Source organism: Coccidioides immitis (assembly GCF_000149335.2).
Source record: "Coccidioides immitis RS genomic scaffold supercont3.1, whole genome shotgun sequence".
Lineage (NCBI taxonomy): Eukaryota > Fungi > Ascomycota > Eurotiomycetes > Onygenales > Onygenaceae > Coccidioides > Coccidioides immitis.
In genome coordinates this window covers 6,310,987-6,323,530 of record NW_004504310.1, presented here as the reverse complement: position 1 = coordinate 6,323,530, position 12,544 = coordinate 6,310,987, and the positions used below count along the sequence as shown (strand labels likewise).

The window sequence follows — 12,544 nt, the reverse complement described above, 5'->3', positions numbered from 1 at the left end:
GGGCTTATTTGGTTCATGATCTTACATGGGCGGCGTAAAATCCCGTAATTACGGCTCCTGGTGCTGCTCTTACCTTCTGCACACGAGATATCGCCCGCGGCTTTTTCGTACCAGGACCAAAACGCGGCCAACGGGAAAAGTTATACGACCTACCACGGTTTGTGTAGATCTGCAAAAGATTTTAGAGGTAAACCCAGGAAGGTTAAAAAAAAAAGGGCGAGGGGGGGTGGGGTTTCGAAGAAGAAAAGAAACTTGCTCTAAGAGATTTCACCACTCCATGCCTGGAGATGCCGTGTACTACCTCGTCAGGATAATGGAATGTGTCGATGTCCACGCTCTCAATAAGCTCCCCATTCCGTCCATCAATATAAAAGCCCCTTTGCAATCCGAAGGTGTGATAGCCAAGTCGCCAACATTCGTAAGGAACATGTCCATCACGATGTAAAAAGTCGATACCCATTATACCGTGGTCGGCGTAAGACACCGAAATCCCAAACAACGAGCGAAGATAACAACCCCCAGGCCCACCAAACAAAGCGACGTGTAGGGGAGAATAACCAAAAGTTGGATCTCGCCCCACAAACGACTCATAGCTCAGATGATGATTTGGGCCAGGAATCCTGCGGTGCCACAACGCAGTTTCCCGTAAGTCGTCGCTAAAGGGCCGCGTGTTTGGCATTAGTGTATTTTTACCAACTGCTAGGCTAACCATTTTGTATCCCTAGGACGAAAGTAAGTAATGAGACTTGCGAGCACCAAATAGTAGCAATTTCCTTACGTCGAATCCCATAGCAAGAGCAGATATTGGCTCACCGGCTGCCAGCCGGCGAGTGACTGCTGCCTCTTCATCAGGCCTCCCTAACCAACCAGATTGGCAGTCGTTACCCATGATCATTTGTACTGCTTGGATTCCCCCAGGTCCGACAGCTACAGTAAAGCCTTCGAGAGAGGTGATCTCTGCAAAGACCTGCCTTGCTGATATGGGGTTCATGTAACCGATTTGAAGAGGTTGGCTTCCCTCTGATATAACTTGCATGCCCGTAACGTAGCTTTCCCTCCCATCATGAATAGTTGAGACACCGATTTTTGTAACATTGGGAGGCAGAGTAGCCCATCGCCTGTGAAAGCGGCGACAACCGTTGGAGAATTCTCGAAAGCTCTCCTCGATCATCTCCCCATGCACTTCTCTCCACTCCCAGTTCACATCACCTGGATCATCGTGGCACAACTTTGGGTCCTCGATCCATCTCAAATCCAATTTCTCTTGCAGCATCTGGTTTAGCGTCCAAACCCTTTTCCTGTTGGATAGGGCTAGCGAGAGCTTTGGGCCGTTGGTATGCCAATATAAGCTTTGCCAGTTAAGGCGACGTTTGATAGTACTGTCAAGGGCCTCAAATATGAATCCACGCTCGTTCCAAAATCTGATCTTCCAAAACCTGCGACTGGAGAATATCGGGCAGAAAGGTTTGGAAACAGAACGGAGACGAAGAAAGTCCGCTACCTCCAGGTAAGAGGCTATTTCTTCTAGTATCTCAAACGGGAGTTTCTTGAAGTAATTTTTCTCATGTGAGTCATTTGACAGGTCTGGCATTGTACTCGTAGGATTATTTGCTTTTCTTCCATGTTCTTTCCTGGCACATTTCGCTTTCCTGCTAGGTTGAAACCGAGGGAGGTGTAGAGGTTTGCTGAGTATGTGCTGAACGTCTGGTACGTTGTATGGATCATAAGGCACTTGATCCCATATTTGGTAATTATACTCCCTTCTGCCGTATTCATGGGACCACAGTAAACGATTGTGGTCATCAACGGGCACTGACTTACAAACTTCCAGAAGTCGCCTCAGTGGGATCGGGTCCTGATTGTAAACTTCTTTAAGGAGCCGCCAGCAGGAATCATGAAAAATAAAGCCCCGGGCACGATCCACATTTCGACAGGGCCGCCTCATCATAGAGACGCGGATGAAGAGCACGCCGCGGTCAGTCCATCTTGTGGTTTCGTCCAAAGGGACGAGCACTGTGCCTTGAAGATAGCCGTGGTCACGGCCAATTCCGGAAATTCGACACTCTTCGTCGACACAGTAGACTGTAGGGAGTTGGCTGGTTTCATGGCAAGGGAAAGCATCTTCGGTTCACTGACCTGCACGAAATTCATCCAACCATGTTTTGTCGAGGTGTCGTCTGAAGTCATTGAAGTAATCACCGCAAAGAATACAGTCATCCATGGTGAGATCGTTAGTTTCATAGGGGTTATTCTGTATCGTATCGCAGCGTATAGAGGCTATGAGAGAGACAACTCTATCCACGTAACCAGAAACTGCAAGAAAGAAAGAAGAGACGGAGATTCGCGAGTGGAGTTGGGAGATATTATGTAGACAGTAGTACCACTGAGAGCAAACTCTAAAACAACTTAAGCTTATTTTAGTGCTGTGCGTAACCTAAAGCCTGGAGGAAGTCATCAACACGTTTCGGGCTGCTAGCAACGCTGACAGGGACAAGTTGTATATGGCAGGTATGCTGAGGTTTGCTTTAGCAAGTACTAACAATTATGGATTCACTGGGACTGGGGTGGACTCCTGTATGCAGCGAATGATATAGATGTTGGATTCGTGGTAGGATACTTCCATTGTCGTCGAGAATCAAGGGAGCCTGGTTGAAAAGTATGTCCGGTTCATAGGAATGTATAATCCTCGAAGCTTGACAGAAATCGCGTAGGATGCCGGAGAATGCGCGGAAGATCTTCAGAAGTGGGCAAACTCAATGGAAACCACGTACGGGGAACAATTCCCGGGAGTCCGGAAGCTCATAACCTCACCTCCGGGATTGATGACTCGCCTAGTTAACTTCCTAATTAAGTTTTTTGCAGTCGTCCGCAAACATCTTCGTCACGGGTCATAACCGGATTACCGGGACGAGCTCATTAGCAATAGCTGGACTGGTCGGCCTGTTGAGTTTCTTGAAAACCAAGTAGGTGTATCATGCTCGTAGCAACCGTTATACTGTACGTATACTGAAGCTCCACTGGCAAAAATGCATGTAGGAGCTGGTACTGCGAAAGCTTGAGGGAAGACGAACCGTGGCGCGGCCAACTGGCAGCGAGCAGCCATTCCGGAGGCCCCGCACCAGGCATGTTGTTCTGAGGATGGCAGCCATGTTATTGGCGCATTCAAAGAGAATGCCCGCATCCGTCTGAATCCATTCGTGTCTTTATGTATGTATGCTGTGGAAATGGTGACGGACAAAGGGCCAAATGCCAAAAGACGAAAGCACAGATGGCTTTCTTCTCAGCCGTAAAGGGCTGGCATTCATTCAGCGGCGATTAACCATCAGGCTTCGCTGTGTATCCCTCTTGAAAGCATTCCCATAAGAAGTCCCCAAAGGACCAGGACGTATGAGCGAAATGCTCTGTGGAGCGTACCTAGTTTAGGTGTAGTAAGCTTTCAGCACTCCCGGGGGAAGACAGAAACAGACACATAGATAGGCACACAGACAGAGAGACAAGACATGCACAGAGAGAGATAAACATAGAGACACGCACGCAAAAGGGGAGATGGATATAGAGAGAGGACAGACTCGAGTTGCTTGCTGGTCAAGGACTTAGTTGCCCTCCACGACCAAGCCCCAAAGGCACCAGCCACACCACAACCACCAAACCAAAACATTCTGCTTGCCTGCGCTCTCTCTCTCTCTCTCTCGCCATCTCGCTCAAGGCTGCCTTGTCCGCTCTCTTGACCCAAGCATTATCCACAGTATTCAGATCTCACTGAGATACCTTTCATCAGTTCCATTCACTTCCGCTTGAGCAGCTGCGGTCATTGCTCATTGTTCAACCAATTATTTTCCTCGTCATGTCCTGCCACCCCCGAGTCTGGTCAGCTGCCAGGTGACGAACCGCGCGATAACTTCCGTGACAGATCTGACAGGTACCCACAACCTTCAAGATCTAGTTATCAGTTTCGTTTTCGATCTGATCTGCAGTGTTCTGGGACTTCCCTTTTTTTTTCCATGAGCAGCCCGTCCCGTGCACGGTTCCATTCAACAACCCCTCAACTGTGGACTGCGCTTTAACGCTGAAGCATCCGGCGCCCTCCTCGCCTCTCACGTCTCCTCGCTATCATCCCTAGCACCTTCTTACGGCTATCTACTCTCTCCTGCAGACCTTCCATTTACCTAGATATCGCCGTGCCTCCTAGACACCGCCGTCTCCTCCAACTTGCAACCATGCCCCCTTCAGCACCCCATATCTCCAACCAGCTACGGCAATTGGTCTACTATCACCTTGACAACAACCTTATTCGAAACGCCCTTTTTGTCGCTGGCCGCCTACATGCATTCGAACCGAGATCTTCGGAAGCGGCCTACTTACTATCCCTTTGTCACCTTCTAGCCGGCCAGTCAAAAGCAGCGTGGGAAGTCAGCAGGAATTCTGGCTCCAGAGGTACACATCTTGGATGCTCATACATATACGCCCAAGCATGCCTTGACCTTGGAAAGTATATCGAAGGAATCACAGCTTTGGAGCGCAGCAGGCCACACTGGATTTCAAGGAATAATTGGAGTGGGTCGCACATAAAGTCGTTTCCTTTTTAGAAAGAATTTCGTGGAAGAACTCTTTCCTTTGTATTTGTATAGCCAATGCTGACTATCATCGCAACTAGATAAACACAGTGAAAGTCGTCGCCAGCATCTACCCGACGCCGCCGCGGTTCAGTGTCTCCAGGGACGGCTGTGGAAAGCTCACAAAGATATACATAAGGCTGTAGATTGCTACGTCGAAGCCCTGAAATTAAATCCTTTTCTTTGGGACGCTTTTCTTGGCCTCTGCGAAGCAGGTGAGATGGCTCCCTGACCATATCGTTTAAGGATCGTGTTAATTTGATTCTTTCCGGCAGGAGCAAGCGTTCGAATTCCCAATATTTATAAAATGACGCCGGAGATGATAGCCGTTTTAACGGCTTCTCCATCAGCTGAGAATCTTGCGTCTTTTGATAAAGATTTACCAGCAACTGGTCCGCTGCAGGTACAGCCGCATTCGAATAACAACGTTGATCCGTTTATTTCTCTCAATCCTCGGGCGGAAACAACCGGAAGCTCTGCGCTGTGGGAAAAGTTGAACGGAAACTCCATGAATGTCATCTCAGGCAGCGAAGGCATGGAAACGCCTATTGCTCAAAGCGATTCTGACGACTTCCGAACCAATGGGGGTGGGGGAATGGGATCTGAATCTTTTGGGGAACCGCCACTTGCGCCGGCACGGAAGCAGCGGTCCATGCAGGTCCTGGGCCTCGACCTTGATCCACCTCCCAAGATGAAATCCACTGTCTCGAGAATGAAAACTCGCTCTCGTGCTGAAGCCGAAGAAGGGGTTTCTACTCGAGAAGCCCCGGTACCCCTCGTTTCCGAGCGTAAGAGAACAGTATCTGGACACATCGCACCGAGTTCATCTACGCAATTAACCGAGCCCGGGGCCCCGCAGCGAAGGAGTGTCCGATTATTCAACCAAATTCGCCCAAGTGCAAGTAAGATTTCTGCTTCGGCGAGTGGTCTCGGAACAAAGGAAGGCCGCGATATTAAAAAGGTCAAGTCCACCGGTGTAAAAACTCGAAGTGCTTCCGGTTCAACTACGACGAGAGTTGCTAGCGGTAGCCGTAAAGCGGTCACAGAGCCTATGGATATCGACAGGAAGGAAAGCGCCCATGGTAATCAGAGTAAGGCTTCGCCTCCCGACAAATCAAAAGAGATTGAGGCTATAGGCTGGATTCTAGAACTATTCTCGAAGCTTGCTACTGGTTTCAACATGTTGTCGAATTATCGATGCCAGGAAGCTATCCAAATTTTTAGTTCCTTACCTCAAAGCCAGAGAGAAACGCCGTGGGTCCTGTCACAACTTGGACGTGCATATTATGAGCAAGCGCAATACGGCGAAGCGGAGAAATACTTCATTCGAGTTCGGACCATTGCACCACACAGTTTGGAGGATATGGAGGTCTATTCAACGGTCCTCTGGCATCTCAAAAATGCCGTTGAACTAGCATACCTCGCGCATGAGCTCATGGAAGTTGATCGGCTATCGCCACAGGCATGGTGCGCGATAGGAAATTCGTTTTCTCTGGAAGGTGACCACGACCAAGCCCTGAAGTGTTTTCAGCGTGCCACGCAGGTTGACCCACGGTTTGCGTACGCCTTTACTTTGCAAGGACATGAGTATCTTTCCAATGAAGAGCACGACAAAGCGATGGATGCTTATCGGCATGCGATTGGCGCTGACAACAGGCATTATAATGCCTGGTATGGATTGGGCAAGGTCTATGAAAAGATGGGCAAATTCAAGTTTGCAGAGCAGCATTATCGAACGGCGTCGAACATCAATCCAACTAATGTCGTGCTAATCTGCTGTATTGGCCTAGTGTTGGAACGGATGGGAAACCAGAAGGGCGCGTTGCTGCAGTATGCTCGAGGCTGCACTCTGTCACCACAGGCGGTTGTTCCACGGTTGCGCAAGGCTCGGACTCTGTTGAAACTTCATGAAGTCAAACACGCTCACGCAGAATTAAAAATCTTGAAGGATATTGCACCCGATGAGCCTAATGTCCATTATCTTCTCGGCAAGTTCTACAAAATGATGCATGATAAAAGCAATGCGATTAAGCATTTCACAACTGCCTTGAACTTGGATCCAAAGGTATCCAGAAGCGTTGAAGTGTCTATGAAGAAGACTTTGAAACTAACCGTTGGCTTTAGGCCGCCCAGTTTATCAAAGATGCCATGGAGTCGTTGGATAGCCCCGATGATTTCGATGATGATATGAGCTAGGACTCATTCCTACAACCCAATCTAGTCCGTTCGATACCGTCGTTGCCCCATCCCCTCCGTTTCTTTCCTTTACACAAATCCGGCGACTTGCTTCCGATGGCGGATCGCGGCCGACGGCTATCACGGGGCTCGATTGTGCAAACAGCCATTTTTTGTCTATGCATTGGCGTTGGAAATAAGGTGACATTGAGCATGAGCATGTGGTTGGAGCCCTTGGGGACAGGCGTTGAAACTTTTTTTCGACAGCTTCTGGTGAGAGCTAGTTTCTGCAGCGTTTTCTCTTTTCATGAGCGTCGTGACCCTTCTATAGTATTTTATTTCATCATTTTGACCCGGTGCTTCCTCGACCTTTGCTCCGGAGGCGCTGGGGCTTTGGGTGTCCTGGATCCTAAAAGAATGTGCTGTATCTATCACTTGACTATACCCACTTATCATTAATTGAGCCGGGGTAAATCTCAAAGTCACCATGCAGGTGGTCTGCAAGAAATACACGGTGATGGTTTAGATCCTGTTTTGCAAGCTTCGGGGAAAATGCCCATGTGCCGAGGTGGTCGTCTTTGGACTGATCATGAGTTCTGGAGAGGTCAGATGGGCTGCAGGCCGAGATTGCAAGCAGGCTACAATTAACAAATATATTATCCTCGAAGTTGGACGGGCGTAGAATTATATTCGCCAACAAAGGTACCATGCCGTGAGAGAATGTAGGAAGGGGACAGAATCATATTTTTCCTTAATCGCTTCATGAGCCGTTCCGACGTCGTCTCTCAACATTTGGCACGCCACGGCTTGGGGAGGAAAATTCACCCCAAAATTTTTTTTTCGGGAACCCCCAAACCTCGCTCCGGCCACTCAACGGAGTAGTTTTCCCCTTTCCCAGCCTCGAGTCTCTCTCCTGGCGATTGGTTCACTCCGATCGCAGCTAAAAAAAAATTTTTTTTAAAAAAAAAAAAGAAAAAGAAAAAAGGATGTCCATTCTTTCATATGTCGTCTCCGGACTGACGTCCTACGTCGCTCTCACCGTCGGCCTCTTCGGCCTCTCCATCAAGGCCCCACGGGCCGGCTTCTTCGCTCGCTGCCTCGCCGCGTACGCCTCCTTACTCGTCTGCGCAACATACGGAGTCTTCGCATCGATAGTCCTCAGGGTAGCCGGCTATGGCCAGGTTTCGCAGTGGGCCGTGGCCCGCAGTTTCAAATGGGTGATGTGGTTGACCACAGGGACGTACTTTGACATTGTGGAAGGAAAGCAGCATCTGTCCACGCGGCCTGCTGTGTTTATCGGGAACCACCAGACGGAGTTGGATGTGTTGATGCTCGGCGCCGTGTTTCCTCCTTACTGCAGCGTGACGGCGAAGAAGTCCCTGAGGAACGTGCCCTTCTTAGGATGGTTCATGGCGCTCTCCGGAACGGTGTTTATCGATCGTGCGAATCGGCAGACGGCGCTGAAGGCGTTTGACGGTGCGGCGGAGCAGATGCGGAAGCAGAGGCAGAGCGTGTTCATCTTTCCGGAGGGAACGAGGAGTTATTCGTCGGAACCGTGCTTGTTGCCGTTTAAAAAGGGAGCTTTCCATCTGGCGGTGCAGGCAGGCGTCGATATCGTGCCGATTGTAGTGGAGAATTACTCGCATGTGTTGAATATCAAGAAGCTGAGGTTTGATGCTGGTGACATCAAGATCAAAGGTTGGTGCATTCGTCTCCAAGACTGCACTAGATTTGCCGAACTAACATGATCGAACTAGTGCTCCCGCCCATTAGCACTAAAAGCCTGACTACCGCTGATGTCGACGACCTCGCAGTGAAAACTAGAGAATCTATGCTCGAGACTCTTATGGAAATGCACAAGTCAAGGGAGGCACTAGCGAACGGAACAGCATTCAAACCCGCCCAGCCGCACGCCGGCCAGTCCAGCGCCGTCGAAATATAAATATTCGATATCTGCTATAGAAGTTTACCTTTTAATCGAACACGGCGGTGTTCTATCCGACTCGCACGGGGCAACGCGCCACGGCCAGTTACCTCGACCCCCTGCTTCTACACTATAGAAAGGACACGACGTGGACGACTCGATGACTCGCTTGATACCAAAATGGAGAGCTGAAGACAAGTGACGTGAATATAATAGACGACTTTCGCATGGCATCGGCGCTTTGGTTTTTTTTTTTTTTTTTTTTTTTTTGCTCTCTCTTCTCCCCTTCCCAACACCTGTGTTTAATACCATTATATGTTTTCATATCCCCTTTATGGTTCTAAATTTAGAGCACCACCTATCTCGTGAACGTCAGTCCAAAGTTTATCAGGACGTGGATGACCCGTTCTTAATCTCGGCTTGAAGGTTGCATGCATACGCATAGCTACATAATTTGGAGATAACATGCAGATGCCGGGTAATATGTATTTGTATGTACTTCACAGATAGATGTAGATTGAGTGATATCAATCTCAAAACTTCATACAATCCACCCATCCAATATAACCCGAAAACCCCTTCATTTGGGGCATTGGCATTTACCCAAAGCACACGGAGCAACGTCGGCGTCAATATCAATAGACCTAAAATCACCCCATGTGGCGAGACCAGTGCCAAGTCCCGGCCCTCTGGTCGCCGTCGCAACCACATACTCTTTCCCAAAAGAAACGGTCTCGATCCTCACATTTTCCACTTTTTGCCCATACATCCACACTTGCACATCCGTCCGAGGTGAGCCCCATGCCGGCCGTTCCCCGTCCATCGCCGGCTCCGGCGGATTGACGTTGACGAACTCTAATTGCCGCAGCCATGGTGCGAGCAGTGCTTCGCCAGTCATTTTTATGTATGCTTCTTTCAGCGCCCAGTAAGTGTAGAAGCGGCGCAGACGGTATTGAATCGATCCCTCAAGGCTAAGAGGCACAGCAGCTTGTGAATGTTGCGAAGTCGGGTTAGATTTCATGATCTCTATTTCTCGGGGGGAGAAGACTTCAGCGTAGATGTCTATGAAGGAGCATAGATCTACTTCAGTTGTTGGGATTGAACTTTTGCCGCGCCTGGCGCGTTCGTCTGTACACGTTATATCGATGCCGACTTGTGGTGTGGCAGGCGTTTCAGTGGGCGATGGTATGGATTGTGTATTCGTAGCGGAGGCAGCACTGGTTGGAGAGCCTCCGGGGATAATATAGCCGGCCAATGCTACAAGCGAAGCCTGATGGCTGACATTGAATTCCACATTGAGAATAGGTAGCTTGTTCTCACCGCCATCCGCGGAGGGTAATGGGATATAGCATGGTCTTTTGTGGGGTGCAGGAGTTCGACTGATAACTATCCTACTCCACGGGACGTGACATGTGCGATGAATGAAGAGATATTTAAGCAAGCATGATGCAAGGGACATGTGCCTATCCGCCAGATGATAGAACCTCTTCACCGCCTCCTGGTCATCCGGCTGGAGAGTGAAGAGTAGTGGAAGAGACGAGGTGCTGGCTGAGAGACCTCGCATGTCCATGTACCATCGTGTCAGTCCACGGGACAAGCATGGCTCTTTGGTTTCCTCCGCAGAGGATGCCATTCCTGTTCTCGCGGCCACGCGCCCTCGACTGCGAAACGAAAACGCATCCGCTATCACCGGTCGGTGGTTTGACAGCATCTTATCAGTTGATAGATAACCTTAAATTTAAGCCCCGCCTTTGGAACTAACTAGCTACCACGTGATAGAAATCTAATGTTACGGCCCGACATAAATCCGACAGCGGTTATTGGCGCAGCATCTTCTAAGTCCCGCGTCGAGAAAGCGCCGAGCACACCGTCGACTCACACACCAAGGGGATCATGCAATGACTATTACAGTTGGGGTTCTCGCCCTTCAAGGCGCTTTCATTGAACATCTGAAGTTGCTCCAGGAAGCCGCGAAGAGATTGGCAGCAAGTGTACCTCAATCATGGAATTTCGTTGAAGTTCGAACTCCGTCGCAGCTCGAGAGCTGTGATGCCCTGATTATCCCTGGTGGCGAGAGCACTGCCATTGCACTGGTAGCTGCGCGGTCAAACCTGCTAGAACCGCTGCGGGAATTTGTTAAGTACGTGGGAAGAACAAATCGTAACATCCAGCCTCTTCAATTGAAACTAATAGGCCGTTGGCAGAATTCGCCGAAAGCCAACGTGGGGAACCTGTGCTGGGTTGATCCTTTTGGCTGAGTCGGCAAATAGAACGAAGCAAGGTGGCCAGGAACTTATCGGAGGACTCGATGTACGTGTGAACAGAAACCATTTCGGTCGTCAAACGGAGAGTTTCCAGGCTAGCCTTGATTTGCCCTTCCTCTCTTCTCTGGATGATATCGAGCTGCCGCAACCGTTCCAGGGCGTATTTATTCGAGCACCAGTGGTGGAGAAGATCCTTACCTGCGGCGACTCTATACAAGCTGAAAAGCAGAGAAAGGACGGGACAGTAATTGCGCCGTCGCGCCATCCAGAGAGTGTTGTAGCGCAGGGAGCTATGAGCGACCATGTGGATGTGCTTGCAAAACTCCCTGGAAGAGCGGCCAGATTGGCGGACCGCGGTGTGGATGTCACGACTGACTCGGACGCTGGCGATATCGTGGCTGTTAGGCAGGGAAACGTGTTTGGTACAAGTTTTCACCCCGAGTTGACAGAAGATCCGCGAATCCATATGTGGTGGCTTCGGCAAGTGAAGAATGCTGTGGAACAGACTCGCATTATGGAGGCTCAAACCTAACACTGGTTTGTCGATAGAATCTTTAAACGGATATAGAATTTTTTTTTTTTTTTCCTGTACACTGTGTTTGGACATCAGATAGAATTTGGTTGAATTATGAATTGTAACCCGTATTTGTTTGTGTCTTACGCCGTTTTTGCGCCAGTAACCCTGGAAACCCACACAGCCTACCTGCCTCTTCCATATTGTTCTTCCTCCCGGCGTCTCTCTTCTGCGATTGCACGACCGTATCCCCCGCGGCCAGGGTCGTATTCGTCTCTGTATTCGTCTCTCACTTGGCCGCCAGACTTACCCCGACTGTTTGAAACTGTAAGCGCAATGATCTTCCAGGTCTCTGGTCGAAAGGGCATACCCATATTGTCTTCCTTCCTGAAATCCAGGGTCCAAATCAGTTCTGATTATTCTTTCATCCAACTTTGTGCCTCCAATGTATTTCATGCAGTCGAGGGCATCCTGATGCGTGTAATATTCAACAAAGCAGAAGCCGCATGGAGTTTTTGCGAATCGGTCAAGGCCCATCACTAGTCGCTTGATCTCGCCGCATCTGCTCACCAGGCATCAGTACCTCTTTCATCACTTTTGAAGTCGCAGGTCTGATCTTACTTGGCGAAAAGTTCGTGAATTTGTTCTTCAGTCGTGTAAAAGGATCTACAAGAATAGGAGGTCAGGCTTCTCCTTTCAGTGTAAACGCTTATCATGTATACGCACAAATTCCCAACGTAAAGAGTAGTGGCATCCTTTAAAGGGTCCTCGGCTTCAATCTTCTCGTCAGGCTCCTCCCGACCTTGACCCAGTTTTCGTCTCTTATTCTATCCGGCGGCAAGTTAGCAGTTGGCGCGAGAACGTATAGGGTCGCATTGAATACTTGCCTTTCCCAAATAATACGTGCTGGGTTTATCCAGCCTCTCGACAGTCGTCCTCATCTTTCTTTGCTCCATCGACAATGACGATTGAGGGGGCAACATTTGGATGTTTGTCTCTGCGTAAGTCAAAGCTGGTGTTTTCGTTCGTGAGAGCTCTTGGCTTGGCGCGTGTG

The 12,544-nt window shown here is 49.4% G+C and overlaps 7 protein-coding genes across 7 annotated transcripts; 3 read left to right on the top strand and 4 right to left on the bottom strand.

The window, feature by feature from the left end:
* Window positions 1-149: 149 nt before the first annotated feature.
* CIMG_12833 (uncharacterized protein) lies at window positions 150-2,221 on the bottom strand (the record flags this gene model as incomplete). Its single annotated transcript, XM_001247060.2, has 4 exons — window positions 150-169; window positions 253-721; window positions 779-2,082; window positions 2,137-2,221. The coding sequence occupies 4 exons, from the start codon at window positions 2,219-2,221 to the stop codon at window positions 150-152; spliced, it is 1,878 nt and encodes a 625-aa protein (XP_001247061.2).
* Window positions 2,222-2,542: 321 nt separating this feature from the next.
* On the bottom strand, window positions 2,543-3,126 carry CIMG_12832 (uncharacterized protein; the record flags this gene model as incomplete). Its single annotated transcript, XM_004445824.1, has 3 exons — window positions 2,543-2,572; window positions 2,812-2,831; window positions 2,997-3,126. 3 exons carry the CDS (start codon window positions 3,124-3,126, stop codon window positions 2,543-2,545), a joined length of 180 nt encoding a protein of 59 aa, XP_004445881.1.
* Window positions 3,127-3,726: 600 nt separating this feature from the next.
* CIMG_00833 (bimA protein) lies at window positions 3,727-6,809 on the top strand (the record flags this gene model as incomplete). The annotated part of the gene is made up of 4 exons (XM_001247061.2): window positions 3,727-4,554; window positions 4,655-4,828; window positions 4,889-6,678; window positions 6,738-6,809. The coding sequence occupies exons 1-4, from the start codon at window positions 4,218-4,220 to the stop codon at window positions 6,807-6,809; spliced, it is 2,373 nt and encodes a 790-aa protein (XP_001247062.2). The 5' UTR covers window positions 3,727-4,217.
* Window positions 6,810-7,774: 965 nt separating this feature from the next.
* CIMG_00834 (1-acylglycerol-3-phosphate O-acyltransferase) lies at window positions 7,775-8,730 on the top strand (the record flags this gene model as incomplete). Its single annotated transcript, XM_001247062.1, has 2 exons — window positions 7,775-8,486; window positions 8,546-8,730. The coding sequence occupies 2 exons, from the start codon at window positions 7,775-7,777 to the stop codon at window positions 8,728-8,730; spliced, it is 897 nt and encodes a 298-aa protein (XP_001247063.1).
* Window positions 8,731-9,292: 562 nt separating this feature from the next.
* CIMG_00835 (4'-phosphopantetheinyl transferase NpgA) lies at window positions 9,293-10,423 on the bottom strand (the record flags this gene model as incomplete). Its single annotated transcript, XM_001247063.2, has 1 exon — window positions 9,293-10,423. One exon carries the CDS (start codon window positions 10,421-10,423, stop codon window positions 9,293-9,295), a length of 1,131 nt encoding a protein of 376 aa, XP_001247064.2.
* Window positions 10,424-10,586: 163 nt separating this feature from the next.
* On the top strand, window positions 10,587-11,615 carry CIMG_00836 (pyridoxal 5'-phosphate synthase, glutaminase subunit Pdx2). The gene is made up of 2 exons (XM_001247064.2): window positions 10,587-10,852; window positions 10,917-11,615. The coding sequence occupies exons 1-2, from the start codon at window positions 10,611-10,613 to the stop codon at window positions 11,506-11,508; spliced, it is 834 nt and encodes a 277-aa protein (XP_001247065.1). The 5' UTR covers window positions 10,587-10,610; the 3' UTR covers window positions 11,509-11,615.
* CIMG_00837 (nuclear cap-binding protein subunit 2) lies at window positions 10,917-12,476 on the bottom strand. Its single transcript, XM_001247065.2, has 5 exons — window positions 12,378-12,476; window positions 12,217-12,317; window positions 12,112-12,156; window positions 11,861-12,052; window positions 10,917-11,805 (listed from the first exon to the last, which is right to left on the bottom strand). The coding sequence occupies exons 1-5, from the start codon at window positions 12,471-12,473 to the stop codon at window positions 11,676-11,678; spliced, it is 564 nt and encodes a 187-aa protein (XP_001247066.1). The 5' UTR covers window positions 12,474-12,476; the 3' UTR covers window positions 10,917-11,675.
* Window positions 12,477-12,544: the final 68 nt, after the last annotated feature.

What these genes read in the sequence shown, in the direction of transcription:
- CIMG_00837 (XM_001247065.2), bottom strand. Translation starts at nt 12,473, where the DNA reads ATGTTGCCCCCTCAATCGTCATTGTCGATGGAGCAAAGAAAGATGAGG. An exon ending in ATTCACGAACTTTTCGCCAA is followed by an intron (nt 12,053 to 12,111) that starts GTAAGATCAGAC and finishes CCTGGTGAGCAG; the next exon opens with ATGCGGCGAGATCAAGCGAC. An exon ending in CAGGAAGGAAGACAATATGG is followed by an intron (nt 11,806 to 11,860) that starts GTATGCCCTTTC and finishes AGTTTCAAACAG; the next exon opens with TCGGGGTAAGTCTGGCGGCC.
- CIMG_00836 (XM_001247064.2), top strand. Translation starts at nt 10,611, where the DNA reads ATGACTATTACAGTTGGGGTTCTCGCCCTTCAAGGCGCTTTCATTGAA. An exon ending in CCGCTGCGGGAATTTGTTAA is followed by an intron (nt 10,853 to 10,916) that starts GTACGTGGGAAG and finishes GGCCGTTGGCAG; the next exon opens with AATTCGCCGAAAGCCAACGT.